General features: G+C 60.0%; 1 protein-coding gene across 21 annotated transcripts; it reads left to right on the forward strand.

Annotated features, from left to right (window-relative positions):
• The first annotated feature begins 1,080 nt into the window (after positions 1 to 1,080).
• Tcf7 (transcription factor 7) lies at positions 1,081 to 25,832 on the forward strand. Of its 21 annotated transcripts, none has more exons than XM_063230635.1 (13): positions 1,081 to 1,538; positions 1,660 to 1,726; positions 2,208 to 2,386; positions 18,126 to 18,234; positions 18,698 to 18,788; positions 20,229 to 20,321; positions 21,433 to 21,552; positions 21,629 to 21,791; positions 21,881 to 21,988; positions 22,366 to 22,414; positions 23,269 to 23,341; positions 23,749 to 23,845; positions 24,441 to 24,694. In XM_063230635.1, exons 1-13 carry the CDS (start codon positions 1,281 to 1,283, stop codon positions 24,507 to 24,509), a joined length of 1,476 nt encoding a protein of 491 aa, XP_063086705.1. In that variant the 5' UTR covers positions 1,081 to 1,280; the 3' UTR covers positions 24,510 to 24,694. The 21 variants fall into 21 exon arrangements, with proteins under 21 accessions (XP_063086705.1, XP_063086704.1, XP_063086702.1 ...); XM_063230631.1 differs by lacking the exon at positions 23,749 to 23,845 and having other exon boundaries at positions 1,084 to 1,538; positions 24,441 to 24,461; positions 24,587 to 25,832; XM_063230632.1 differs by lacking the exon at positions 23,749 to 23,845 and having other exon boundaries at positions 1,082 to 1,526; positions 24,441 to 25,832.
• The last annotated feature ends 1,806 nt before the right edge of the window (positions 25,833 to 27,638 follow it).

Genomic DNA, 27,638 nt, shown 5'->3' on the forward strand with positions numbered 1-27,638 from the left:
TGTCTTCCGGCCGGGCTGTGCTCCGCTGCCAAGGGTCCTTTGGGGCCCTGCGCTGGAGACTCGTCCAAGAGCCCCGTATCCAAAAAACGTGGGAACGTCTACGCGGAACCCAACACAGAACCCTGCTGGCAGAGCAGTGAATGGAGCGGGTTGCAGTTTACTACACGGTGGGGGGGGGGGGAGGGTGCGCGAGGTGTTCCACAGCACCTGGGTCTTGTGTGAACGCAGAGGCTGCACCCGGACCAAGCGTGTCCTGGAGGTCCACGTGGACACCGTCCTGGATGCCGAGTAGATGCAGGGACACAGCACATGTGCGACCCAGCGTCAGAATCAAAGGACTCCAGGATGCAAGTTTCAGACAGAATTGTGGGAACCAAGGCCCCACGTTGTGGTCCAGTGGGCCACGTGGCTCCCCAGAGCCCCGAGTTCCCGCTGCAGGTTGGTGGGCCAGCTGTGGGAGACTGGAAGCCGGCGGACGGCCTTCCTCGTGTCCTCTGTAGCTACGCCTTGGAGCTGCCACACGGCTGGGGAGGTCACCCGTTTGAGAGGTGGGAGCCAAACAGACTGCAGGCTCCCCATAAACCCGGAGGGGTGCGCGCCAGTGCTCCAGCGGTGGGCGGGCTGCTAAGAGGAGGCCCCAGATTTGCACCCGGACAAGGGTGGGGCAGACAGAGCTCCGGGGAGTCCTAACTTTGCTGGGTGCCCTGCCATCCCAGTACAGCCTCGAGCAAGCTAGCGCCAAAGCCTCACACTGCGTTTGTTCCAAGGCACCCCCAAGTTCCCGCGGGACCCGCACTCTGCAACAAGAGGAGACACTTGAGCATCGGACGGGAGTATCTTGTAGGTGAGAAAACGAGGTCGGGAGTTTCCTTTAGCTTCCCTGCCCTTCGGGAGAACAGTGATGATTTGCAAGCCCGTCCAGCGTCTCCCTCGGGAAGAGCGAGCCCTTTAAGACCGTGCCCTGTGGGCGAGACCGGCCTCTCCAGGGATAGGGGGCGTGGCCTGAGCCTTAACCCCGCCCCGGCGCCATGGCCCCGCCCCGTCCCCGCCCCCGGCGCGCAGCCGGCGGCGCCTTTGATGTTGCGACCCGCCAGCTCCTGGAGCGGCTCAGCCCGGCGCCCTCGGCCCGCGCCCACAGCCCGCCTAGGCGGCGTCGGCCCGCGCTCCGCCCGCCGCGCTCCGGGCTCGGAGGTCCCGACTCCGGGTTCGCCGTCTCCCGGGCCGGCCCCGCGCCCCGCACCCCCGGCGCCCCGCGTCCCGGGCGCCCCACGGCGCGCACCATGCCGCAGCTGGACGCAGGCGGGAGTGGCGCGGGCGGCGGCGACGACCTGGGCGCGCCCGACGAGCTGCTGGCCTTCCAGGACGAGGGCGAGGAGCAGGATGGCAAGAGCCGCGACAGCGCCGCCGGCCCCGAGCGCGACCTGGCCGAGCTCAAGTCGTCGCTCGTGAACGAGTCCGAGTCCGAGGGTGCGGCCGGGGGCGCGGCGGTCCCGGAGACCGGGAGCGCGGCGGGCGGCGAGGCCGAGGTGGGCGCCGAGGTGAGAGCGAGCCGCGGCCCGGCTGCTGCTGCCCCGTCCCCTCCCCGCCCGGCCCCGGCCCCGGCCGGGTCCCCTCCCCGCCCGGCCCCGCCGCCTCACGGGGCCCTGCTCTTCCCCGCAGGCTCTCGCACGCGAGCGCACCTCGCAGAGACTTTTCGCCGACAAACTTCCAGAGCCCCTGGAGGACGGTGAGTGCCGCGCGGCAGGGCCTCCGCGCGCTCCGCCAGACCCGGGGGGCGTCGCCCGGCTGCAGCCCGGCGCGGTGCGGGCGGCGGGGTGAGGGGCGGGGGGCGGGTTTCCCGGGCGCCGCGGGGCCCGAGTCACTTCCGGTGCCCTGACCTTTATAGGAGTAAACAGACCCCCGCCATCTCCGCCTTCCCTCCCGTCCAGGTGACGGCGGACTCCACAGTCCCCCGCCTGGAGGAGCTGCAAGCGGTGGCCCAGGTTCCTTGGCTGGAGGGCGGGGTAGGAGTCCGAGCTGCCAGGGGACCCACGGTCCTCCTCCCCCACAGCTCCAAGAACTTGGCGTTGGGGACAACCAGTTCCCGAGAGAGCCTCATACTCGAAGGGGACCCTTTGGAGATACTTATTTTTCTCTCTCCAGAGCAGACAGCCTTTAGCCCGAGCAGCTGTCCGGGCGGGTGTCTGACCCAGCTGTGGTTTTTCCAGGCCTGAAGGCTCCGGACTGCGCCAGCGGCATGTACAAAGAGACTGTCTACTCCGCCTTCAATCTGCTCATGCACTACCCGGCCCCCTCGGGCTCAGGGCAGCACCCCCAGCCGCAGCCCCCGCTGGTAAGTGGCCCCAGCAGCCAGTGTCCGTCCAGTGCCTGCCGTCTCGCTGACCAGGTAGGTGAGGCATGGGCAACAAGTGGCTTTCGCCAAGAAGGAAATGGATGAGAATTCTGTGTGGGTCTCCTGCATCCCCATACACACCTGGGAGATCTGAACCAAAAAGAACTTTGTGAAGGAAGAAAGGGCTGCCTTGGTGCAGGCCCTGTCCTTCCTGTCCTCCTGTGGGGTCTTCCGCACACACTTTAGCTAATGCTGTCTTCCTTCTGCGGGTGCTGTGCATAGTGTGCTCTGAGCTCAGAACTTTGCGGGTGCTGTGCATAGTGTGCTCTGAGCTCAGAACTGTATAGTTAGGTCTCTCCTGGAAAGCCCAGAGCAGCATTGGAGCTATGGGCAGAAAGGCCGAGCCTGGCTATGCAGGAGAAATATTGTCTACGGCATTGTGCCCTAATTGGCATCAGTGTGACCTTGTACCTGTGCACCAAGTAGATTCTGAGGAGGCTGGCTGGGTCTCACACACATTGGAACGGTTTTCAGCAGCCGGGCCTGGGGTGCCCATCTGTAATCCCAGCACGTGAGAAGCTGAGGCAGGAGGATCATTGCAAATTCGAGACCAGCCTGGGCTACAAAGTGAGCTGAAGCCCAGCCTGAACTGCATAGCAAGACCATGTCTCAACAAGACCAAAAAACAAAAAAAAAAAAAAAAAAAAATGGTTTTTGGAGATATGCTACAGATCAGTGAGATGGCAACCTGGGCAAAAGACCAGCTTAATGATTTTGTGAGTTAAATCTTTTTGGGTACCCCGGGTTTGGAGAATATTTCATGATTGCCACACACTATGCTTTTTGCTCAATGGTACAAATAAGGTGTGAAGAGGGAGCCTACTGTGGTGGTGCACACCTGTAATCTTAGCACTCGGGAGACTGGAGCAGGAATATCTCATTGAGTTTGAGGCCCAGTCTGGGCTGCATAGTGAGTTCAAGGCCAGCCTGAAGGACCGAGTGAGACTCGGTCTCAAAAGAAAACAACAAAAAACCATAAATGGATGCAGGACTTATTTTGAGTGCTTTGAAGCAGTATAGCTATGCTTCTTTTATTTAAAATACATATATGTGGTAGTGATTTAGACTGTTGTTGATGTGAGGCTGCCCGGAAGGTTGGAGGTCTCGGGTGGGCGTGAGAACCAGCATCGCTCAACACAGAGGGGCTACAGGCCAGAGGCTGGCAGACTGACCGAGAGGAGCCGGCAACTGCAGGGCTGCTGCAGACCAGGAGTGACAGGGTGGCTCTGGAAGCTGTTTTCCGCTGACGCCAGGCAGCGGGGAGAAGACAGCTGCAGTGGCCCTCCAGTGCCCGAAGGGAAAGCTGGGTGGAGGGCTGGCTCTGGGAAGGCGCCTTGCCTCTTGGGCCCTGTGAGAATGGCAGCTTGGAGGTCAAGGTCCGTCCGCTGCCCCTGCTCAAGGGCAGCGTGGTGTCAGAGTTGGGGCTGAGCTTTGATCCCACCCCTGTCCCTAAAGCAGCCGCTGTCCAGGCCTGTGCCCTGTGCCTGCAGGTGCTCCCTCAGGCATTTCAAGATCCCATGCACAGTGTAGACCCTTGGAGTCGGGGCCAGCTGGCGTGACCCCACACTTCTAGACTGCAGGTGGGGCAGGTGCTGCCTGGCATGGACCAGGGTCCCCGTGGTAGCCGGCTAAAGCCAAGGCCCACGCCTGAGAACCTTCCTGGCATGGCTGTGACCACACAGCAGTGCTGGAGGAAAGCAGTGGCTCCGAGAGCCCCTCAGCCTAGGCAAGTGGCAAGAGATTTCTGGGCCAGGGAGAGTGTCCTGCTGCCATCAAGGTGCGGGTAATGGGACCACTCAGTGTCCTCTGACCCATGCTGGTCAGTGAGCAAACCATGGGCTCTGCGGTTGGAAGTGACACACTCACCCACACAGGTCATGTATTTTTCAGCTTGGGGTCTTACCCAGCCGCGGGGACTCCTGGCCCTGTGTGGCATCTTCTCCCGCCTGCACCACCTCCTGCTCTTACTACAGGCTGCTGGGAACAGAGCAGTGCTCGGAGCTGTCTGTCCGTCCCTCTGTGTTCTGGCTTCAGTTGCTTTGTGGGCTGGGCCCAAGGATGGGGTGGCGCCGGGTGAGGGAAAGAGGAGAGGATTCCAGGATCCTCTCTTAAACAAACCTGAGAGTTACAAAACATAGTGTGTTGAAGTTGTTTCTTGTGCTACATAAAGAGTTATGTGGATGTTTCCAGTTGTGGTTGGCTTTGTTTTGTTTCTTAGTTCTAGGCCTTGAACCCAGACCTCTCACAATGAGCTACACCCCCAGTCCTTTTTTTCCTAATTTTTTGGTTTCAAGGCAGTCCCTAAGTTGCCCTTGCTAGACTCAGACTTATAGTCTTCCTGCGTCAGTCTCCCAGAGTGCCAGGATTACAGGAGGTCACCACCATGCCCAGCCCTGCGCTTAGGTTTTCAGAATCAGAATGGATTGACCCATGTTTTAGAAGCACATTTATCTTCTGATGCTTGGCCTACATTTCTGGATCCAGGAAAGATCCCTTCATGGGGAGCCGGCCCGGACCTCTTTGCAAGGTCACTGGGAGAAACTGCCTTGGGAAGTTTTTTTCCAAATTGAGCCCCATATCGGGCTCATCGGAGGTGAACAGACAACGCACTTTCTGGCTCACCAGCCGTGTCACTGGGCCCCCTGACCCTGTGGCCGGCCTTGTCTGAAGTGGTCAGCTGTTGTGCTGAGATGCCCAATCCCTGGCCTTCCTCAGAGCAGGGAAAACCCAGCCAGTGACCTCCTCTGCTCGAGTGTGGCTCAGGTACCCACGTGGCTACCACACAGGAGAACCCCAAACAGGCCACCTCAGACTTGCCAGGAGAAATGACCTAAATGCCCAGCTCACAGCCAGCTGCCATAGAGCAGAGCGACTTCTCTCCCAAAAGGTTGCTTTTTGTGCTATTGGATTTCTTCTGAGGTTTGTTTGGGGAAGGGGAAATCAGGTTGAAGTTTATACTATGACTGGTGTTTTTCAGGCATCTAATGTAGGCTTGAAGACAGTTCCGGGTATGGGCCAGAAACCATTGCTTATTTAGTTTAGTTTAGTTTAGTTTTGCTTTCTCTGCTGTGAGACCTGGGACAGGGCAGGGGTAGGGCAGGAGGACAGTGAGCTAGCTCCAGACTGGACTCCGGGGGATTCTGGGATGAGTCAGGCATCATTGCTTGGGGGAACCACAGGCTACTGGAGGTGCAAGGCTGTGGGTCTGGTTAGGAAAGGACAGGACAGGTGGCTGTGCTGCCCTGCAGCCCTTCTGTGGGCTCTTGGAGTCTGTGGCCTGCAAGGGCGCTGAGCCTTTCGCCATAGAGAAGAAACATGCAGGAGAGACAAATCCATGGAGACCCAAAGTGGTGGTCGCCACGGGTCAAGGAGCGAGCAGGATGGTGGATGTGGGGTTTCGTTTTGGGGTGATGCATCCATTCGGGAATCACATAGTGGAGATGGTTGCACAATCTGTGAATATACTAAAAGCCGCTGAAGAGTGTACTGTAAAATGGTGTGCTTTGTGGTATGTGAATTTTATCTCCGTTTGTTTTGTTTTATAAGCTGAGGTTTTGGGCTATGGCAGGGGGTTGAGGCTGCATTTCTCTGTCCCTGAACCCCACAGCATCCTGGTACCTGGACAGGCCCTCACGGCGGTGAGTTAAGGGGCAGCAGTTCCAATGTGAGAGGCTTACGGGGAGCCTCGGATTCATGTCCGGGCCCCAGACGGAAGTGCTCCAGACATGTGGCCCCCTCCCTTTCTGGGGAGCTGCACAGCTTCAGACACGTGGCCCCCCCACAGAGGCATCACAGTGCAGTTAGGAAGTATCCAGTGCTCCGTTGTGGGCGCCTGGATAAGCAGAACCAGGCTCTGTGTCTGGGACGGAAGACTGATCTGAGCCCAGCCCTGGGGGAGGAACTCTGCTGTAAACGGGGGTCCTCTGAGTGGACAGGTGTGCAGCCGGGCATCCCTCCATATGCTTCCCAGATTGCCCCCTTCCCCACCTGCAGGGCCACGCTGTCTCTACATCTTACCCACACAACAGTTGTGGACTCCTCTGTGGCCCCTGTCCTGACCCATGATCCAGGAGTCCTTTAGCCACATAACCCAGGCCCCATCTCTTACCCAATGAATCGCTCTGGAGTCTTCCCGCTGCTCTTGGAGAAAAGTCCAGTCCACTGCCCACAACCCAGGCCCCACCTGGTCATCTGCACCATTCCTCTCTGTCCAGCAGCCACCTCTGTCCTTGTGGTTCTGCACCTAGCAGGTTCCTTCCCGTCAAGACCTTTTCGCTCAATGCCTTCTCCCTTGCCGTCTGGGCTCTGCCAGGGTCAGCAGTGCTCAGCAATAGCTTCCACATGGAGTGGTGTCCACTGTGTGCCAGAAGGGCCTGACGACTGGGCACAGAGGCCTCTACTTGCTGCCCAACCTCAGCCATGACCTGGAGTGGGAGGTGTCATCCCCATGGCCAGGCTGGGAACGATACTGCTCCCGCCAGCCTAGGAACCCCGTTATAGCACCCCAAGCTTTATCTGGAAGCCTTCCCTTTCTCCGCCATATAAAGCCTATTTTTCTAAATGTGAAGAATTTCAGCTGTTTTGAAACCAGAAAAATAGGAGGAAGACGCTCGTGGTCATTAGCACCCCACGATTCTTTCTCAGACCTTTCTTCACTGGCCTTGCAGTGTGGAGGTATAGCCCTTGCTGCCCGGCAGGGCCCGTCACAGCGTCATTATCTATGGTGACCCTTGTGTGGCCTCCGTCCACTCACAGCTTGCCTTCTTTGCCAGTGCGGATGACACACTGTACAAACTCTTCAATTTGGGTTATTTTCCTGATACAGAATACCCAGAGAATTACGGGGTCAAGAAGTGGGAAGAGCCAGGCAGGTGGGCACGCAACTGTAGTTTCAGCCTCTGGGGCGCTGAAGCAGGATTCCAAGCCTGAGAACAGCCTTGGTAATGGTGACTTTGTGGGGCTGTGTCCCAAAATTTTTTAAAAAGTACTGAAGCCCGGCATGGTGATGCACACCTGCTATCCCAGCACTTGGGAGGCTGAGGCAGGAGAATTGACACAAATTTGGGGCCAGCCAGGGCTACCTAGTGATCTCAAGGCCAGCCGGAACTACACAGTGAGACCCTCTCAAAAAAAGAAAGGAAGATAAGAGGGATGGATGCTGGGGATGTAGCTGAGTGTGAACATCCAGGGTTCAATCCCCAGTATTGCAGAAAACAAAAAGCCAGGAGAGTAGGAAGAGGCAGAGTTCTCTGCTTCCCTCTGGCCCAATGCATAGTAGGTGCTGAGCCTCCCAATTGTTCCCCAGCCCTTGGCTGTCTAAGCTCGACCGACTCAGGGTCTCGCCTTTCTTGCTTTTCACCCACAGGTCCGTGGCGGGCTGTGCCCTCCTTTCCCAACTCAGAGCTGTGTGGGGCTGCCTGTGGTGTTTGGAAAACCTGTAGCTCCCCTGTGCTGCTCCCAGGCAGGGCTCCGCAGTCGCTGCTGCCTGGAAAGCACCCCAGAGAGGGCCCACGGTGCAGGCTGCCTGCTCCCCTGGAATCTGCAGCCTGCTGTCCCTCTGGAAGAGCGGGCGAGCTGGCTTGACAGGGCCGGGGGCACTGCCGAGGCCTGGGTACTTCCCAGCTCTGCCTGGGCTCCAGTGAGCCCATTTCCATAGCCAGCAGGCAAGGCTGGCCCCACGTCTTCTGAGACTGAGCTGGCCCCTGCCCCTGTAGGAAGGGAGATGAGCCAAGCTCCCAGGGCTCCGGGTGCCTGGTTCTGGTCCCATCACTCTGGGGTCAGGCAAGCCGCAGCCCCTCCACCTGGGGGTAGGGGGGCTGCTGCGGTCCCACAGCCAGAGTCACACCCCTCACACCTTGAGACTGGCGCTTCCTGCCACTGTGTACAAACAAGGCTCCGCTGGAGGAAACAGGTGTTTTATCAGGTCACAGGCACCCCGCCCCCAGGGTACAGTAGCAGACACACTGAGAGCAACCTCTGCAGGCTGTGGGAGGTGAGGGTAGGATAGGGTAGGGGGTGCACCCCCCCCCCCAGGAAGTCTCTGGTCCTAGGCCCTCTACCTCTGCAGCCGTGGTGCTTGGCTTGGTAGCCCTGGGACATTTAGCCCCTCGGGCCTCAGTTTCCCCACCTGAGATTAGGTGTGTGAGCTTGCTGGCACAGCATAGGTGCTACCAGAGGAACAGCTTCAGCTGGAGGACTAAGGGCGAGAAGCTTGCGTGTTCCCCAGGGCAGTGCCCCTGGCCCACGCAATCTCGGACACAAGGCAGGGCTGCAGCACAGAGCCTGCTAGGTCCTGGTTGTGTATTGACTGAGCCCCCTTGTGCTGTTGGCTGCCTGTTTGTTCACTGGGAGCCCCAAGTCTGCTGGAGTAAAGGGCTGGGGGATCAGGCAAGGCGTAGGAGCGCCTGGGAGGTTTCTAGGGAGGAGCTGCACAGGGGATCTTGGGAGGCCACCCTCAGCGGGTCCGCTGAGCAAATGAGGAGAGGGTCCTGACTCCCAGGGTGTGGAGGGGGATGTGAGGCTGGGGAAGGGCCAGCACCAAGTGCCCAGTGCAGGAGGTGGCTGTTCTTGGCAGCGCTGCTGCTCTGCAGGACTGGGAGAGGCTGGTGGGCACATGCAGCCCATTGGCCTCAAGGAAGGGTAGGGCGGCGTCCCCCCGCAGATGGTTTGCGTTGGACATGGAGAACCAAGGCAGGGAGAAGCACAGCAGGGGCAGGCTGGACTCTGGGAGGGGTGGGGTGATTGGCAGATTGGAGCAGAGCAGGGTGGGGGGACACCCAAGAGTGCTGGCCAGTGCAAGGCAAGAGGTGGCAGTTGCTGTCCTTCCTTGATGGGCTCTGAGTCCAGGGTTCTACCCTCTGCTTACTGAGGACAGCGCACCCTGGAGGTTGGCGACTGCCTTAAGCTGGGCCCTCAGCCAGGGTGCGGATAGCGCCTCTGGCCAGCTAGCCTCTGCAGGGAGCTGAGCCGGGCAGCTCCCTGAGAACGCCAGCGTTTGTAGCTTCCTCCTTTGGTTTGCTGCCTCGTCTCGATCATGCGCAGGGGTTGGACCTGGGAAGCCACCATGCTCACTCTAAAAGGCGTGGCCCACATCGGCCTCTTTGTGCCCACTGACTGCAGCCTGGGTGGGTTTGGCATCAGAGGGTTGGCAACCACCCCGAGCCCCCTCCAGCTGGAAGTAGGGCCTCCCTGGGCTCGGCCCTATGGGGAGAGGTGCCTGTCTCTTGCTGCGTAGGCTTTGTTCGGGAGCAGGGATGGGAGGCTGGGAGGCTGCCTGGGCCGCCTGTCTCACCCACGAAGACTGTCTGCCTGGACTGCGCCACAGACTGCCCCAGAGCCTGCTGGTGACACTCCAGGGCCAGGGCTCCCTGGAGATCAGAGAAAGCAGATACACCACCAAACAAGCTTCCTCCTCATCCCTTTACCCTGGGTTACAGCAAGGACGAGGGAGCTCTGAGGCCCCATGCTGCCTGCTGCGGAATGATGTGGACCTGTGTGCAGGGGCGGCAAACATGGGTGGGCAGGATGCGGCCACAGGGAGCATGCCATGGCTGTGGGGACTAACCTGCCGGGGGCTCTCCCACCCCAGAGCACCCAAGCCTGGTTTCCCACCATGGCAGAGGTGCCCATGCGGTGGGATAGGGAGGCACACCCTCCCTGCTTGGCATGACCTTCAGCAACTTGCTAACCTCTCGGGGTCTCTGTTTCCTTCCCTATGGTGAATGGGCACCCCTGGCTTAGGTTCAGGAAACAGCTGTCAGGAGAGGTGGGCAGGCCTCTGATGGGCTTTTTTGGGTACTGCAGGCCTGTCCAGCCAGAGGAGTCCTGGGGAGGGACAGGTGATGGGAGCCCAGGCTGAGTAACTCTGACCTGGCTCTGGTGGCAGAGGGCCCAGCCTCCTGGCCTGCCGGGCCGCCATCTGAAACGCATTACTGATGCTTTGTAAAGTCCACATCATTCGGCCACATGAAAGCCTGGATCTTAAAAATAGCCTCTCCCAGGGGACGCCCCGCATTGGTGGGGCTTGGCTGACCTCTGCACGCACACCCACCGCTGTGCCACCTCTCACCAGGGAGCCCCAACTGGCATGGCCACACCTACCCACCCAGTGTGGGCAGCTGCTGCTCGAGGCTGCTGTATCTGGGCCCGGATCTCACCCAGCTGGTTAGAGCTGCAGGCCTCGAGGCCTGACCTGGGAACAGTGTCTAGGGGAGCCAGGAGGAGGCCACAAAGGGCGTGGTGGTGGCATTAGGCCCTTCCCCAGCTGTGTCCCTGCCTGGAAGCCATGGGACCATCTTATAGATGAGGACACCAAGGCCAGGGGTCAGGCTGCAGGGAGCACAGGAAGGGGGATCAGACCAGTCTGAGCTTTGGATGTCGGTGGGGGAACAAGGGGCCCATGTCAACGTGCTGGGGAAAGGGGAGCCAGGGAGTGGGAGCCGCAGTGGGAGCAGGAGGGCCTCCCAGCTGCCGCCAACTTTGCCCTGCCTCCTGTGGGTTCCCTCTCCCTACGGTCTCTGCGACCAACTGCAAACCACTCTTTTCCCTAAAAATAAACATGCTTATGGGATTGGGGGAAGCTGTGTAGCTATCAAAGGAAATAATAGGGTGTTTAAGAAAATTACATTGCGTTTTAAATAACCAGCATGAAAGTCATTAAGTTTGAAGTCTCATTCAAATCAGATGGCACTGTGGCTGGCCTGGTGGCCAGGGCCACAGAGGGTGGGCAGTGGGTGGGCCCTCAGATGCCCAGAGGCAGCCTGTGCAGGGCTCTGCAGTGGCAGCAGCAGTGGGGTCCCGGTGGCTGTGGCGGGGGTCAGGGCAGGGCTGGCCGCTTGGTGTATGCTTGGCTACATGCCTAGTCATGCAGCAGGCTCTGGAGCAGTGTGCGGCCCTGGGAGCCACCCAGTTATGGCCAGCAGCCCTGCGGGCAGGCACATGGGCACCGTGATAGAGCAGAGAGAGCAGATACCACGCAGGCTGGAGACCACGTCGAGGTGGGGCTTTCAGGGGTAGTACTTGGGGTCAGCACAGGCTGAAGAGCACCTCCAGGCCCCAGTGCACATCTGTCCCTCTCACCCCTAAATTCGCGGTGTGCAATGCAGGGCCTAGCATGGGGCCTCCTCCAGCCGTGGGCCTGACCCCATTCCTTCTTGGATGCCTAGCAAGGTCGGGGCTCCCAGACCCAAGAGGGCCACACTTCTTCCAGAAGAAATGCCACGCGCACTGTCTCCCCATACATGACCTTTAAGATGGACTCGGACATGGGGCACAGCAGAACGGTGGGGGCTGTGTATGCTGGATCCGTGAGCCCTCCAGCTTTGATCCTGCCTCAGCCCATAGCTCAACCCCTGACCTCCCTGGGGGAGAGGCCTGTTCTGTGTGATCCGGAATGGGGCTGTTGGGTTTCCTAGGCCTGAGGAACGGGGAATGGCCGAGCTGTGGAAGCAGGAGGAGTCCCAGACACACTGTGACACCCGTGACACTGCTGCTTGGCAGCGGGGTCTGCTGCCAGCCTTGCTAGGGTGCTCCGAGCACAGTCCCCTCCCCCACTGCTCCCACCTCCTGCTCTGGTCCTGCTGGCCCATGAGTAGCTCAATGACCTGGCCTGATGGTGCCCAGGCGGTGTGGCTCACAGGAAGCTGAGGGCCAGCAGCCCAGACCTGGCACGCAGCTGGCTTTCCTGAAAAGCCTTCACTTGGCTTTGGTGGGTTTTTTTCCCCTTTTCGTTCTATCTGTGCTTTCACGGAGCACAAAACGAGTATTAGCAAACACAAGCGTTAATTAGCTCAGAGCCCTCACTGCAGCCCTGCAGAGGGGGATCCACAGGCCCGGAGTGATCCGTGCCCAGCCCCTTGTGATACTGCACTGCTTAGGCAGCCTGCATCTGCCCTCCATGCAGCTGGCGTTCTTTAGCCAGGAGCCTGGGATTCGCCTTTTCCCCCAGTCTGCACGGTCACCGTAAGGGCAGGTTGGGAGGTACCCTGTGGCCTGGTTTTTGTGAATGCCCTAACTGGGGCTCAGAGGGTCCTAGTCATGCAGCAGCCTGGTCCCCCCGTCCACGGCTGGTCTCGGGCTGTAGTGGGAGAACTTGGGGGTCAGGGCCCTTGGGCACTGCTTTTTCACATGGCACTTTGTTTTCCTGTGGATAAAGTGCCAGGCTGAGTCCCCGCAGGTCGAGGGCCTTGGCTGGTGGTGGCATTGAGGGTCTACCCTGAGCGAGTGTCCCAATAATTGGGCTGTAGAAGCCTTACCTGGGGAACGGCACAGGGGTAAGAGCACAGTCGGGTTTCCTCCTCCCGCATCAGGGCCCTCACTGCCCAGTACCCTCTGTGGCTCTCCCCTTCCTGGGCCGCCCTGCTCATGCCCCGCTCTGCAGCACAGCTCAGCCCCTGGCCTTGTCTCCTCTTCCCAGCTGCACACAGAGGCACAAGAAAGCCCCTGTGGAACCCATGACCTCTCGGGTGCTCTGGCTCCCATGGGGATTGGCCTCATGGGCCGGAGCCCTCTGCCCACTGGCTTGCTTCTAGGAAGTCGCCACAGGTGTCACCTGGGAGGCCTGTGGCTGCAAGGCAGACTATTCCGCCAGGAACCCCATAGAGCCAGGTTCATAAAAGATCTGGCACCATGGACCCCAAGGCCTCTGTGCTCCACTTTCCTCATTTGCAGCAACATCTGGTATCTACTGGCGTATCGAGGGGCTGGAGGAGCAGGGGTTCCTGAGCGGGGTACAGTGCTGTGGGCCAGTGGCTTGGGGTGGGCGTTACAGGAGCGGGCGCTCTCTGCTCCCCTGCTCTTTCCCGCCCGCTTTTTCTGCAAAGCCCAGGGGTACAGAGTGGCTCCTCTGAGACTAAGCCTCGCCTTCCCTTTGCCGAGGCCAGGCCAGCTACCTTGGCCATTGTGGGCTCCTGGAGTGCCGGGCGCAGAGGAGGAGATAGGAGTGACCACCTGGGTTGCGGGGATGCTGGCCCGGGCTGTTGCAGCATCCCCAGCTGGGGTGCAGTGTCAGCCGCACCCGTCTGCAGCAGCTCCCGGAAGCTTGCATGTTCCTCTGAAAACATCCTGCCCTGAGGGGCGTTCACCTCAAGAGGAGGAAAGGAAATGCAAGTAAATGAGAGCGCAGAAACCGCTCAGCCCAGGACGTGCAGGTTCCGAGGGGCCTCAGGGCCAGGCCGGCCTGACCCGCACAGTGCTGCGGTTTGCAGAGGCTGCGCAGGCACCTCAGTGCTCACGTCAGTCCTCACCTCCACCGCAGTGGCCACTACCTGAAGTGGAAGCCGCATGTGCGACTTGGCAGCTGTCGCTCTCTGCACAGCCACCATGGCAACAGTCCTGTGCCTGGCAGGCGGGCTCCTGGTCCAGGTGGGCGGGGCCTGGCCGGCTGCTTGGCCACAGCTCTGTGCTCCTTGGTGGGCGTGGGCCACACGGCCTGCGGCATGCTGGGGGCGAAGAGCTGACGGGCTGTCCTCTGGGGAGAGCACTGTGTCCTGGGCAGCAGGGCCCGGAGCGAGGCTGGAAGGAAGAGTGTGCAGGGCTCCCCTAGCCTGGCTCCTTTGGCATCTGCAGAGGTAGGAGTAGGAGGAAGCCACAAGTCCAGGCCTGCCCACTGGGTCCCTTGGGGAGGTCTGGGGCCCTGGCCCCTGCTAGGGACAACCCCAGGCCTTGGAGAGCATCCCACTCAGCAGTGCCTGGGCACCGGAGCTTCACTGATGCACAGGTCCGAGTAGCTGTGGGACTCCCCAGTGGGCCCCGGAGCTGGGAGGCCAAGCCCTGGAACTTGGCTCTTGGCAGTACAGGGAAGAGAAGTATGATCTAAAAGGGTCCTTCGAGTGGGCTGCCTGTGAGCCCACAGGGAAGGCAGCCTTCAGGGAAGGCAGGCTGAGGCTTGCACAATGCATCACAGGCCAGGTGGCCCAGCACAGCCCTCTTTGGACAGGAACCACATTAGCCAGCAACAGCCCTGCTTCCCACTGGTCGTCCTCACTCCCAGCACATAAGAGCAGGAGAGGATGGGCATAGGAGGCAGCCCTGGGTCTCAGGCGTCAGGCAGGGTGTTCCCAGCTTCCCACAGCCTCTCCACGGCAGCTGAGCCCATGTGTGGCCCCCACTGGAGCCCTTCACCCAGTGCCACCGCTGTGTTCTCCCCAAACGCTGCTCATTCTGGTCCCGAGCCACCCTCATTGCTAGAGATGTCACCTTGAAGGCCTGGCTCCAGTTCTTTCAGTGAAAATGGTTCAGGGCACAGTCTCAGACACCAGGGAGGGCAAGAGGCAGAGATGCAGGCTGCACCGTGTGGTAGCTCGGCACGTGGCAGGGAGGGCAGGCATGGGGTGATGCCAGGCTAGGAAAGGCCCCCAGCCAGGAGGAAGTCTCTGGGCCTGAAGGAGGATGGGAATTTGGGAGCTGGTTGTGCCAGGTGGCGGAAGATGGGTCCAGGTAGAAGCAGCCAGTCACCCTCACCCCAGGCTGCAGTACAGAGCACGGGGAGGAAGAAATGAGGGTGGCATCCTGAGGACCCTGAGAGATTGCGTGGGGGCCAGCGCTGACAGGCAGGCCGTGAGGTACAGTGATAAGTGAGGTGGGAAGGACAGGGCCTTCCTCGAACAGGTTGTCACACGTGGCGTGTGTATGTATTACTTGGCCTCACCGGTGAAGAAAATCATACCTGTCTGTCCAGGCCAGCATCTGCCCCAGAGGAGCGCCTCTCGGGGCTGCAGCCCAGGGCTGGATGAGGAGCCCCCCAGGAGAGACCAGGAGGGGAAGCTGAAAGCTGGGGAGGAAAGCGTGGGTAGAGGTGCGGATGCAAGGAAGGGCTGGGCACCCAGGCAGAGGAGGAGCGGGCCTGCTGGCCAGGGCTTGGGGACGATGTTCAGCTGTCATTGCCAGGTAGGCCAGAACCCCTGTCCCGAGGGCCCCAGAGCCTTGGAGAAGCACTGCTTGGCTGCAGAAGGGGAGACTGGCTGCTGTTCTGCAGTGAACGCGGGGCCTTTTCAGTGGAGAGGTGGCCTCAAAGCTCGGCCAGTTACTAGCTGAGTGACCTCGCACTTTAGCTCCCTCGCCTGTTAGTGGGGACGTCCCTGTACCTGCATACTCAGAGGTGCTATTAGGAGAATCAGGGTGAAACTCCCCAGAGCCCAGGCCCAGCAAGGCCTGCATGTGGTAAACACTCAGCTGCCGAGAGATGCTGCCCCTGCTTCAGACCTTGAGTGGCCAGCTCTCAGCAGGCCTTGTCACCTGCTGGCCAGCTGCATGCCTACCTGCTACCATCCCTGTCCCCACCACCGGGAGCTGCTGGGCAGGGCTGGCTCAAGCCTTGAAAGTTGTGTCAGTCCAGAGGAAACAACAACTTTCTTCACTGGGAAAGTGATGTGGGGCCCAAGGCCGTGGGGGTTTTCAGAGCCAACCGTCAGAGGCGAGGGAGTTTCTCCAGCGGTGGCGGGGCCCAGCGTGCACACAGCCGAGAGCAGCAGACCGCTGCGGTCTGCAGGGAAAATGCCGACTGTGTTTATTTTTCATCTGAGCCTGCAGGAAGTGGGGGTGACGGGAGGGGGCTGAGGCAGGCCGGAGCACGACTTCTGGGCAGAGGAGACCTTCTTGGGCTCCCCTCGGTACCACCACTTGCCTGCGTGGCAGGAAGGCTCCCTGAGTGACTGCCTGAGAAGAGGGGAGCCCCTGGGGCGTGGGCTTCAGTTTGTGGCAGTAAGCACCCTTGAGCAGTAAGAACATCTCCTCCCCTCCTGAGCAAGCTCGGTCACTAAGCACACTAAGCACTGCTGGAGGCTGCGGACCCTGCAGCCTGATGAGGGATGTGGCCCATGCTCAAGTCTGCTTGGAGTGTCAGCTGCAGCCTGGCCGGAGGAGTAAGGAGGTGAGGTGGTGCTCCGGCACCCCAGGCCTGGTGCAGACAGCAGCCAGCCCACGCTACCTCCTTCTTGGGGCGGGGCTGGGCCTCGCAGTCACTACGCTTCCTGACACTTGCCAGGCCTTCAGGACTCTGGTGACCCTGCCCTACCCCCAATCTGGGAAGCCTGGCCCCAGGCAGCCTTGTGCCTGACCCCTGGAGCAGGACGTTCCTCTGGCCAAGGGGCCAGTGAGGCAACTGGCAGCCTGCGTGAGCGTAGGAAGCGCCAACCTGGCCCTCGTGGCTGCCCTGTCCCCTGGCCCTCCTAGGCCTCTAGTTGCTGGCTGCAGACTCGAATAACACTGTCCCCCACTTCCCGAGGAAGGCTGGTCAACAGGAGGAGCCCCTCGCCTACACGTGCGTGGCAGGCCTGGGGCTCAGGTAGTAAAGCTTGACCCCAGCCAGGCTCAGCACAGCACCCACAGCTAGGAGCCTGCACCTGCCGAGGGGTAGGCCGGTCTTCAGGCTGGGAAGAACTCTAGGCAGAGCAGAGACCCTGCGGCTGTCTCCCCAGAGCTGGCACCTGGTTCCCGATCCCAGCTTCCCTCCAAGCTGTGCGGGCCTCCTAGGTCCTGAGACCCGAAAGCCAGGGCCAAGGCCTGGACCTGGGCTTGCTCTGAAGCAGGAGCGGGGACTCAAGCCCCTGGCTTGTGCGGGGACAAAGGAGGTTGGGATAAGGCATGTGCACCTGGAGGCGGTGGTTGGTGGAGCACTGGCTGCCAGGTGGGCCTGGAGCACAGACAGCACTGTCCTGGGGATCTGGCTGGATGAAAGGCCCTCAGGGCTTTCCAGGCAGCTTCCTGCTTCAGTAGCTCCAGCTCTGCTCCCCGAAACTCTGGGATGGGGCGGGACTGGGTTGCCCAGATGAGAGAAGGGAGATGAGCGCATGGGGAAAGGTCTGCAGAGGGGCCTACAAAGGGAGGTGAGGTGCAAGGTGGAGCTGGCACTGGGTTGCAGACAGCTTCAGGGTGCCTGGCCAGTGCCGCCCACCTGTCTCCGTGGCCGGCCACTCTTGGGCACATCACCCCTGTCCCCTTGGGATGGGTGGCTGGGGCAGGGTGTACCTCACAGCCTGGAGGGAGGGACGCAGGGGTTTTGCGTAGGCCCTCGTTGGGAGGTAAGGAAGGAGCCTGTGCCCCCTTGGGGCACTCACACCGTGCCACCCATCTGTCCTCAGCCTGGACCCTCTGAGTCAAGTGCTGGGGCACCTTCACTGAACCCCCTCATTACCATTAGGCCACAGCCTCGAGTTCCTGTCTGACCCAAACGTCCCCATCTCTTCTGAGGTGGGATTGGGGTTGTTCACCTGCACTGGCAGCTGTAGCAGCCTTTGCTGATGGGAAGCCCAGCAGCCCCGTGCACACTGGGTCACAGCCATCGGACACCTGGCAGCGACTCCCCATGACTGGGCCTCATGGGGACTGGACAGGCTGGCCATGGAGGGAGCCGGGCCCCTGCCCTGGGTCAGTACCCAGTGGGCGCACGGTGGGCCGGGGCAGATGCAGCCAGCTTGGCCTTGGAGCCAAAGAGGGAAACATTTAGACCCTGCGGTCTGAGGCTGGAGGCCTGGTACAGTCCTGCACATATGCTGCTGGGAAACTGGGGGGTCCCTGGTACCAACAGGCCAAGGTGACTTAGCTGGACAGGAGCAACACACCTTCCCAGCCTTCCGAGGCTCTGCAGAAGTGGGACCTCCTGGGCTGGGCAGCAGCGGGCAGGAAGACTGCGCTGTGGACACAGTGCGGGTCTCTGCCTGTGCCTGCGCCTGCGCCTTCACCCCATGCTGCCTCCCCTGGGGACGCCCCACACTCACCTGCCTCTTCTCATTTCCAGCACAAGGCCAGCCAGCCCCCCCACAGCGTCCCCCAACTCTCTCCTCTCTATGAACATTTCAGCAGCCCGCACCCCACTCAGGCCCCTGCAGACATCGGCCAAAAGCAAGGTACGGCCTGGGTGGGGGGCGGGCCTGAGCAGACCCGAGGCCCACAGAACATGCCAGAAAGATCACTAGGGATCTGGGGATACCAGAAGGTGGGGGAGGTGGCTCCGGGTTGCAGTGTGACAGCTCGTGGCCAGCCTCAGAGCAGCCTGCCTGCACCGCGCACGGTGAAGCTGGTGGCCCTGCCCCACCCCCCCAGCGTGAAAATGGAAAGTGGTGGTTGTGATGGCTGATTCACCTCAGCCTCGGCTCAAGTCATTCTGAAATCCACCGCTGTCAGCTGTGGGAAAGCTGCTGATTCAACCCGGAGCCAAGCGGTACACGGCTCTGCAGGCCGGGTCCATCCAGTCCAGGGGCCCTGCCTCCTGTCCCAGAGCCAGACAGTGGAGCAGGCAGCAGAGGGAGGAAGGACCTTGGGGTTCCCTGTGAAGGCTCCTTACCTGGTCCCCGTCCCTTCCCACCGCAGGCGTTCACAGGCCTCTGCAGACTCCTGAGCTCTCTGGCTTCTACTCTCTGACCTCAGGCAGCATGGGACAGCTTCCCCACACCGTGAGCTGGTGAGTGCACCCCAGCCGCGGAAGGGCCAGCTGGAGCTATACCTGCCCTCCACCTTCCTCGTTCATCTCTGTGCCGTGTGCCCCACAGCCAGTCCTGAACCAGGGGTTCTCATGGCTTCCTGGACAGGCTGCAGGTACCTTGCCCCTTCCTCCAGGGAGACGGGAAAGCTGGCTGTTGGTCCATGCTCTGTAGCACCCAAGCTCTCCCTCCTGGGAGAACTCTGGGCCGTTCAGGGCCCACAGAGCTGTGAGTAGGTGAGGAAGAGAAGGTAGGCCAGAGAAGGGGCTCCCTCTCTCAGCTTCCTGTGGCAGGCGATGCTTCCCCTGGCCGCAGTGCTGGTTAGCCCCTTCCATAGTAGCTGCTCCAGGAGCAGGGTCCCTTGGTGCCTGCCTGAGGGACGGGCCTGTTTGCTGGCTCTCCCGAGGCATGGCCAGGAGGCAGGCTGAAGCTGCAGGTCAGCAGGCCTAGCTGCAGGCTAGAGGAAATGCCCTCAGCTAGAACTGGGCCGCAGCAGGCCAGCTGGCCTTTTGCTCACGGACCACAGTGTGACTGGTCAGTCTCCAATCTCTGGGCTGGGACAGAGGCCAGCTTCTCAGGAAGACAGGGTGTCAGCCCCTTCGCACGGCCTCTTCACCCGTGGCCAGCCTCCGCTCCATTTCCAGATCCTCTGCACCAAGGCCCATTCTAAGTACAGACGAGGAGTAGCACAGCTTGGCACAGCTCTTTGGAGCCCTACAGGCCTGGGCATAGAGGCGGGGTGTTTACCCACGAGGCTCTCCTGAGCATCTCGTGGCCCGGGGAGAGTGGCCCCCTGTGTTCTCAGCTCCTTCAGGGGGCACTTGGCTGGTGGGAGAAAAGCTGGGGTGTTTTGTTCGCCTCTGCACTGAGCACTGCCGTGTACCAGGCCAGATTCGGCGCCCCAGAGAAACACCACAAAAGCTGACTGGTCCTTAGGTTCCTGCCCTGTTTGCCTCGTGAATGCCCCAGGTGAGGAGCCAGGCAGTGATAGGCACTGCTGGCATCACTCTGGGACCTGTAGGAGCCCACCAAGGGGCTCCCATCCAGCTTGGAACCTCTGGGCTTTGGGGGAAAAGGTGTCACCGAGCTACACAACACCTGAAGGGTAGTTGACACAGGCAAATCGGGGGGCGTGAAGGCCCCAAGACCAGCGTCAGCTCTGTGCTGGCAAGGAAACCTAGGATGCTTAGTCAGGACCCAGAAGGCTGCCACCTCCACCCCTTCAGCACCCCTTCAGGTGGGCAGGGAGAAATTCGAGTGGCACACACTGCCCCCTGGTGGCAGATGCTTGAAACACATGGGTGCCATCCCAGCAGAAGCCCATCTGGCTCCAGGTTAGGGTCAGGCCAAGCAAGGTGTGAAAGCCCGCCCCCGGCTCGGCTGGCAGCCACACTGCTAACAGCTGTCTCTCCTGACCACAGGCCCAGCCCTCCTCTCTACCCCCTGTCCCCTTCCTGCGGATATAGACAGCACTTCCCTGCCCCCACCGCAGCCCCTGGCGCCCCCTACCCCAGGTGAGTCCCCTACCCCCGCAGCCAGGCCCCTGCTTCCTGTTGCCCAGGCTTCAGTGCCCACACAAGGCCACGCTCAGGCTAGTGCTTATCCTGTGTTAGTCGTTCGTCCATCTGTCCGTCTGTCATCCTGCAGCCCCCTGCTGCCCTGTGCCTCAGAACGAAGCTCGGACTCTAAGAGGCTTCAGCCATGCCAGAGAGGCAGAGCAGGACAGGGGCGAGGAGACAGGCAGGCAGGCACGCACGCAGCGGGGCAGAGCAGGGCCCAGGGGCCCAGAAGGGCACAGAAGGGCACAGCATGGCCAGGTCAGCAGCACACTCATGGCTCTGCCTGTGTGTGGAGGCCCTGCCCTGCACACTGCTGGGCCAGTCCCGCAGTACTGCCCGAGCTGCACAGCACGTTTCACATGAGTGCCCCCAGGCTCTCTCCCTTGGGGGGTTGCCTGCTCAGGGACCCCACAACCATGCAGGCAGCAAAGGACAGAAGGCTCTGCAGACCTCGAGGGAGTGAGGCGGGGTGAGCGTGCGTGGACTTTTCTCCGCTCATCCCCAGGGACAGACCTGGTGCTGGGCGGCAACAGCAAGGATCTGACAGGCATTTCCAGCCCCCTGGAGGTCACAGCAGTCCAGGGTAGGAGGTTTCCACACAGTGCCAGCAGCCACATGGGCCAAATGGCTAATGAGGAAGCTGAGGAAGCCCAACCAGGCACCGCTTTCTTTTTTTTTTTTGTCTTTTTCCTTTTTATCGGTACCGGGGATCGAACTCACGACTGCCTGCTTGCAAGGCAGGTGCTTATGCTGCTGAGCTAAATCCCCAGCCCCCAGGCACCACTTTCTGAGAGGGGGACAGGACAGCAGGAGCTGAGCTGACCAGGGGTGGGGAGTGGCGGGAGCAAGACCAGAGATACCACTGGAATGCTGACGGCGCCTCGCTTTCATTCTGCAGCGGCAGCAGCACGCAGGAGCAGTCTGTGTGTGTCTCCATGCCCTGGCGTGCAGCCCAGGGTGACATGTCTGTTCACTGTGTCCTTGTGCATTATGTGGGGCTTCCGTGTGTGTCCCGAGGCCTGGCCCACAATTTCTAGCTCAGCGCTAACTCTCTTCACATCCCCAGGTTCACGCACCCATCGCTGATGCTGGGCTCGGGCGTGCCCGGGCACCCGGCCGCCATCCCGCACCCAGCCATTGTGCCATCCTCAGGGAAGCAGGATCTGCAGCCCTATGACCGAGGCCTGTGAGTGCAAATGGGCTGGGGCAGTGGGTGAGGGGCTGGGGCAGGCACTTCCCAGCAGCGGTTGTCTGTCTCTCAGGAAGACACAGGCAGAATCCAAGGCAGAGAAGGAGGCCAAGAAGCCAACCATCAAGAAGCCCCTCAACGCGTTCATGCTGTACATGAAGGAGATGCGGGCCAAGGTGATCGCGGAGTGCACGCTCAAGGAGAGCGCAGCCATCAACCAGATCCTGGGCCGCCGGGTAAGGCCATGGCCGGCGGGGGAGGAGCCCCAAAGCCCCACAGCCCTGGGCTCCCCTGATGGCCCTGTCCGCTCCTCTCCTGTTCACAGTGGCACGCGCTGTCTCGGGAAGAACAGGCCAAGTACTACGAGCTGGCCCGCAAAGAGCGGCAGCTGCACATGCAGCTGTACCCGGGCTGGTCGGCGCGGGACAACTACGTGAGTGGCGTGGCACCAGGCAGGGTGGGCAGGGAATCGGGTACTGTCCTATCCTACAGGTGAGGTAGGCCGTGTGTGGCCAGGATGTGTCCCAGAAGGAAGGTGCGTGCTCCCCTCCACGCTGCGGCCTGCCATGCCGGGCTGTTGACTTGTACTTGGCTGGGGCCCACGGGGAGAAAGAGGCCTAGAACTCTCAAGGCCAGAGCAGGAGAGGCCGGCTGGCCCAAGCCTCGCCAGGCATGTGCACTCCTCCAGACTGGACGTGCCCCCAGACAGCAGACTGGCAGGAACTGCAGTGGGGAATCGCAGGGCCTTAAAGGAGCAGAGGCCGCTGTGCCCCCGGCCGGCTCTGAACATCCTCCCTGTGCTCCCCGCAGGGGAAGAAGAAGAGGCGCTCTCGGGAGAAGCACCAGGAGTCCGCCTCAGGTGAGGCCCGCCGCGGCAGGAGTGGAGGCCCTATCCACACCTGCGCTGAGCACAGAGGGAGCAGCTCGCTCTGCCGGGAGCATTCATGGCCTGGGCCCCCCATATACGGCCTGCACCTCACAACTCAAATGCCCGGGCAGGCGCACACAAACAGCAGAGTTGGTGAAGGAGCGTGCCCCTGCCCCCTGCCAGCCTGTTTGCAGGAGGCCGCGGCAGAGCAGTTAGGGTATGCCAGTGCATGCTGGCGCATTCTGCTGGGCGGGCTCCCCATCCCCTGCCCCCGTCTTTCAGGGTAACTCTAAGTCCTTTGGAGCATTTGGCAAGTGCGTGTCCTGCTGTAAGCCTTCCCGTGAGCGGGTTCTTGCTCCTAGCTCTGCTGACTCAGCCTGCGCACCCTGACTGCTGGGGGAGGGCTGGGACAACAGGCAGAGTCCTGAGTGCCTACTCTCAGGGCCAGGACGGCCCCTCTTTAGGTGGCAGTGTGTAAGCTATGGCCTCGTGTTAGGCCTTGAAGGGGGACAATCACGGAGAGAACAGAGGCAGGCAGCTGGGGAGGGGTTGACAGTGCCAGCGCAGAAGGGGCTGAGCCTCGCCAGGCGCGTCCACGGCTTCGGCTGTACCTGCCCCAGCCACACCAAGAACAGCCGGGGCTGGGGGGGGCACTCACCTTTGCACCCTGCCATCCTCCCCCTGCACTGCCCCACAGGGCGCCCCGCCCGGGCTGGGGCGTCTGTCACCAGCTAACACTGATGTCCTCTTCTCTCTGGGCCCTGCTCTGCCCCGCTGCGTGCGTGCCTGCCTGCCTGTCTCCTCGCCCCTGTCCTGCTCTGCCTCTCTGGCATGGCTGTAAGCAGACCCCGGCTCACCTAAGAAATGCCGCGCTCGCTTTGGCCTCAACCAGCAGATGGATTGGTGTGGCCCATGCAGGTGGGTTTGTCCCCACCTTCCTTCTCCCTTTGCTTTAAGCTGCTTCCCTGACTGCACAAGTTCTGCTGGGCCTGCAGCCCCACCCCAGCCCCTCCGCCCCCCGCACCCCAGAGGACAGGGGAACCTGCACCCTGAGAGTGCGAGTGCCCTCTGACACAGGTCTGGGGGAACCGCTCGGTCCAGGTGGGAGGCGTATTAGCTTATGTGGGCACCACAGGTGCCAGCAGGCCTGCATGTCCTCAGTAGGAAACCCCACACCTGGGAGCCTGGCCTGGTCACGGCCCTCTAGCCCCCCCACTCCATGGCAGAATCCCTGCCTCTAAAGCCCTGAGCCTTCCATCTGAGAACAGGATGGTGACATGGCCTGGGTGTCCCCAGTCACACAACTTGCTATCTTGTACCTACAGAGACAGGGCCAGAGGGGAAGAGGGGGAGCAGTGGTACCCCAGGGTACCACTACCCCAGCTGAGGGCCGAGGCACCACACAGCAGGCAGTACTCGCAGGTATGAAAGATTCACCTGCCAAGTGGTTAGCTGCGTGCTCAGTTCAGACCAGGCCACGCAGCCCCTGAGGACACGGCTCAGGGAAACGTGTCTGGCCCCTCCCAAGAGGCAACTGGCAGTGGGGCGCCGAGCAGTGCGCACAGTGGGAAACCACCCCATCCTCCTCGGTCCTATTCCTCCACTCCACGCTGCCCCCAAGGCCACTGTAACCCAGAGAACCTGGGAGGTGACGGGTGAGTCACCCATGTCAGTCCAGCCCCAGAATTCCACAATCCTCAGCACTGCAGCCCCTTGTTCAATTCACGTGTTGCTAGCACTGTGGACCGAGATCCAAGCTCACAAACACGAAGCTGAGCTTCAAAGACCCACACTACATGCCCGCAGGCCTGGCTCCAGGAGGTCCCGGCTAGCTGTGGGCACGCTGGGCTGCACTCCCCATAGGAACAGGCCAGGCCTGCCGAGGGGCAGGGCTGATGGAGGTCTGTGGGTGCGGGGACAAGGTCACCAGGCCTGTGCAGGGCCAGCGTGTTTTGGTTGTGGTGTGTGACTATGAACCCACCCTCTGTTTACAGATAACTCTCTCCACTATTCCTAGGAGGAAAAAGAAATGCATTCGGTACTTACCCGGAGAAGGCCGCTGCCCCAGCCCCGTTCCTTCCGATGACAGTGCTCTAGGCTGCCCCAGCTCCCCCGCTTCCCCGGACTCGCCCTCATACCTCCTGCCGCCCCACTTCCCCACAGAACTGCTCGCCTGCCCCGTGGAGCCGGCACCAGCGCCCCCGGGTCTCTCCACTGCCCTGGGCCTCCCAGCCCTCGGACCCCCGCAGGCCCCCTGCGGCATCCTGCAGAGCACACAGGTTCAGCACCAGGAGCCCCAGAGCCAGGCAGCCTAGCACCGTGGCCCCTGCCCCTCCAGGGGCTCAGCCCCGGCCCTAAGAGGAAAGGCCCGGGAAGCTGGTGGGGCCTGTGTGCCCGTCTCGGGCCAGCCCACATTCTCAGCAACTGCCTGTAAACTGCAAGCAGTGGGACCAACTCATCAGCATGGCATCTCAGTAGGGGCACTGGGGCGACAGCACACCCACATCTGTTTTGTTTTTGACCACTGGTCTCTGATAGCCAATGCCCCAGCCTCCCTTGCCTTTGTGCCATAGGTTAGGTGGACTGGACGGAGCCCAGCCACCCTCCTACCTGTGCCTCCCTGTCCCCCTGTGCACAGCCTCCCCATCCCAGACACTTCCTGGAGCAAGAGTGAGCTGGTTTAGCAGGCAGAACCCACAAAGCTCGGACTAACAGCTCCTCCCCGGGCCCGGGGGAGCGCTATTCACACAGAACAGCTGCCGCCTGTGAGCCGACTAGAGGAAGGGGAGAGGACTTGAGGCCTGTCCACACGGCCGTCCTGTAGTTCAGAGGACGTGGACATGTTCCTGAGAAACTCGGCAGCGCAAGCAGCTCTGACGCCAAGGCCCAGTTCAACAGGCCCCACTGCAGTGCGTCTCCTCTCACAGCGCCATGGACAGCTGAGAGCACAAACCTCAGCCTCCCAACAGCCAGCGCCAGCGCCTATCTCCAGCTGGCTTTCCCACGGGCTGCAGGAAGGAAGGCCATCACTACCAGCGCAGGAGTCCAGAAGGCGCTCGTGGTGGACAGGCTGTCACCACAGCCCACTTTAATCCATTTTTGAGCCAAGCTTCAACCCTGAGCCTTGAAAAACAAATCTTTTTCTAATTTAATGGTTTTGGTTTTTGCCTCCTCACTATGTACATAACCTGAAGCCAAAGAAAAAGGGTCCTCCCTGTATTCACACTTCCCTCAATAAAAGCCTTAGTCCTACTCAGAATCCAAAGTTCACATATTCTAGCTTAGTGTCGCAACAAATCTTAGAAAAATAGGTCAATGTAGCAAAGTATTTTTATATTGTTAATGCATTATCATAGAAAAAAATTTTTTAACTTGAGAATAAAGATACTTTTTATGGGTTTGCTTCCAAGTCTGATCCTGAACAAACCGAGTGACAGAGTGGCGCTCATCCTCCTCCCCTCCTGTGCAGGCACAGGGCTGAGACTCTCCACTGGGGCATGCATCCTGGCTCTGCAGGCTCACCTGTCTTCACAGAGAGGGCCTGCTCGCTCCTGCAGCCAGACTCATGGCTAGGTTACCAGCTCCCATTTGAGACCTAGCCCTTAATCCTACGACCCCACAACAGCATGGGCCAGACTGCTCCCCAGTACCCTGGGGAACCTGGAAAGAGTCCAGCCCGAGATGGACCATGACCATGAGGCTCTGCTTCCCTGAGACAGAAAAGACACACTCCACATGTGTATCTATTTCAAGGACGACAAAAGTTCCTGAATCTGCTATTGTCATAAAATCTTTAAAGATACTTCGGTAAGCATTCCGTTGCACTTAACTAGTTCTATACAAGTGTGATGATAATCCACAACCTACTTTTATTTTCGGTACCCTGAATTAAACTCAGGACCTTGGCTAGCCCCACAGGTGCGTACACTGCTGAGCTGTATCCCCGGCCCACAACCTACTTTTCACACGGCAGTTTCAACCACAGATATGTAACTTCCTGAGACCTTTGCCAATGTGAAGGTACACAGCCATCTCAGTAAGCCAGACAATCACAGATACAAAATGGTGGGCAAGAACTGTTCCACAGAAGATCCCCACCGGGCTGCACACATAGTTCCTGCATTTTATGTCAAAAAACATGAAGTCATCTTCCAGAGTAGTGTCTAAAGTAGGTCACTGGAGGTTGTTATCCCAGACTGGCGTCTTTCTGGGAGGGTGCTGGTCTACTCTGGACATCTGTCCCATTTTGAAGTATTCTACTCTGACTACTGGCCTAGTTGTTTCAAAAAACTACACTCTAATCAGGGCTTATGCAAGGCTTGGCGGTTGCACCTGATTTGGTGTCTCATTCGGACAACACCAGGCCCATAAACAATGTACCCTTTGTGTAGGTGGGGAGGGTGGTCAGGTCCTTGGCAATCTTGTTAGAATCAGGCCAGCCTTTTAGAAAAAAACCTGACTTCAAAAGGGAAACAAATCCTCCAAATCACACCACCGCATTCCTATGAGGCCAGAGGGTGACCTGAAATTGCAAACCCAAATTCAGCTTCCCTCCACATAACCAGGAACCAACTTCATTTTGAGACTCTACAGGTCAGGACACTCTTCCATCCCACCTTCTTGTATCCCTTCCCAGACAACTGGCAGACCAAAGACCTCCTTGAAATACAGTAATACCTCAGTTCATGAACTTTCTGCTCCTGAACAGAAGAATGCAGCAAGATTTTGCTTCTGTTCACAAGCTCTGCATCAGCTGACACACCACCACAGCCATCTTCCCTGGAATCGGCTGACACACCACCACAGCCATCTTCCCTGGAATCGTGGGATGAATTTAGTTTGTGAACCGAAGCACCACTGTATAGATCTCAGATGCTCTCCACTACTGCAGTGTCCTTAAATCAGGGACGAGTGGATACAGAGAGGGCCTTTTCCATGTCTCCTAATTTCAAAGTGTATCCCCCTTTCCCAAGAACCCAGTGACTAGATTCTTCTGAGCTGTAATTTTTTGTTGTTTTTGTCTTTGTGAGACAGGGTCTTGCTATGCAGTTCTGGCTGGCCCTGAGCTAACTTTATAACCCAAGTTGGTCTTGAACTTGCAACAATTCTCCTGCCTCAGCCTCCCAGCTTAAGCTGTGACATTCAGTGAAAAGCTGAGAAGCCAAAGAATTATCAGGCTTCATCACAAAAAAGTACCACACTGCAGGCAGCAAGT

The sequence above is a fragment of the Cavia porcellus genome, unplaced genomic scaffold, assembly GCF_034190915.1.
Source record: "Cavia porcellus strain 051 isolate PalLab524CR breed Dunkin Hartley unplaced genomic scaffold, mCavPor4.1 scaffold_19, whole genome shotgun sequence".
NCBI lineage: Eukaryota > Metazoa > Chordata > Mammalia > Rodentia > Caviidae > Cavia > Cavia porcellus.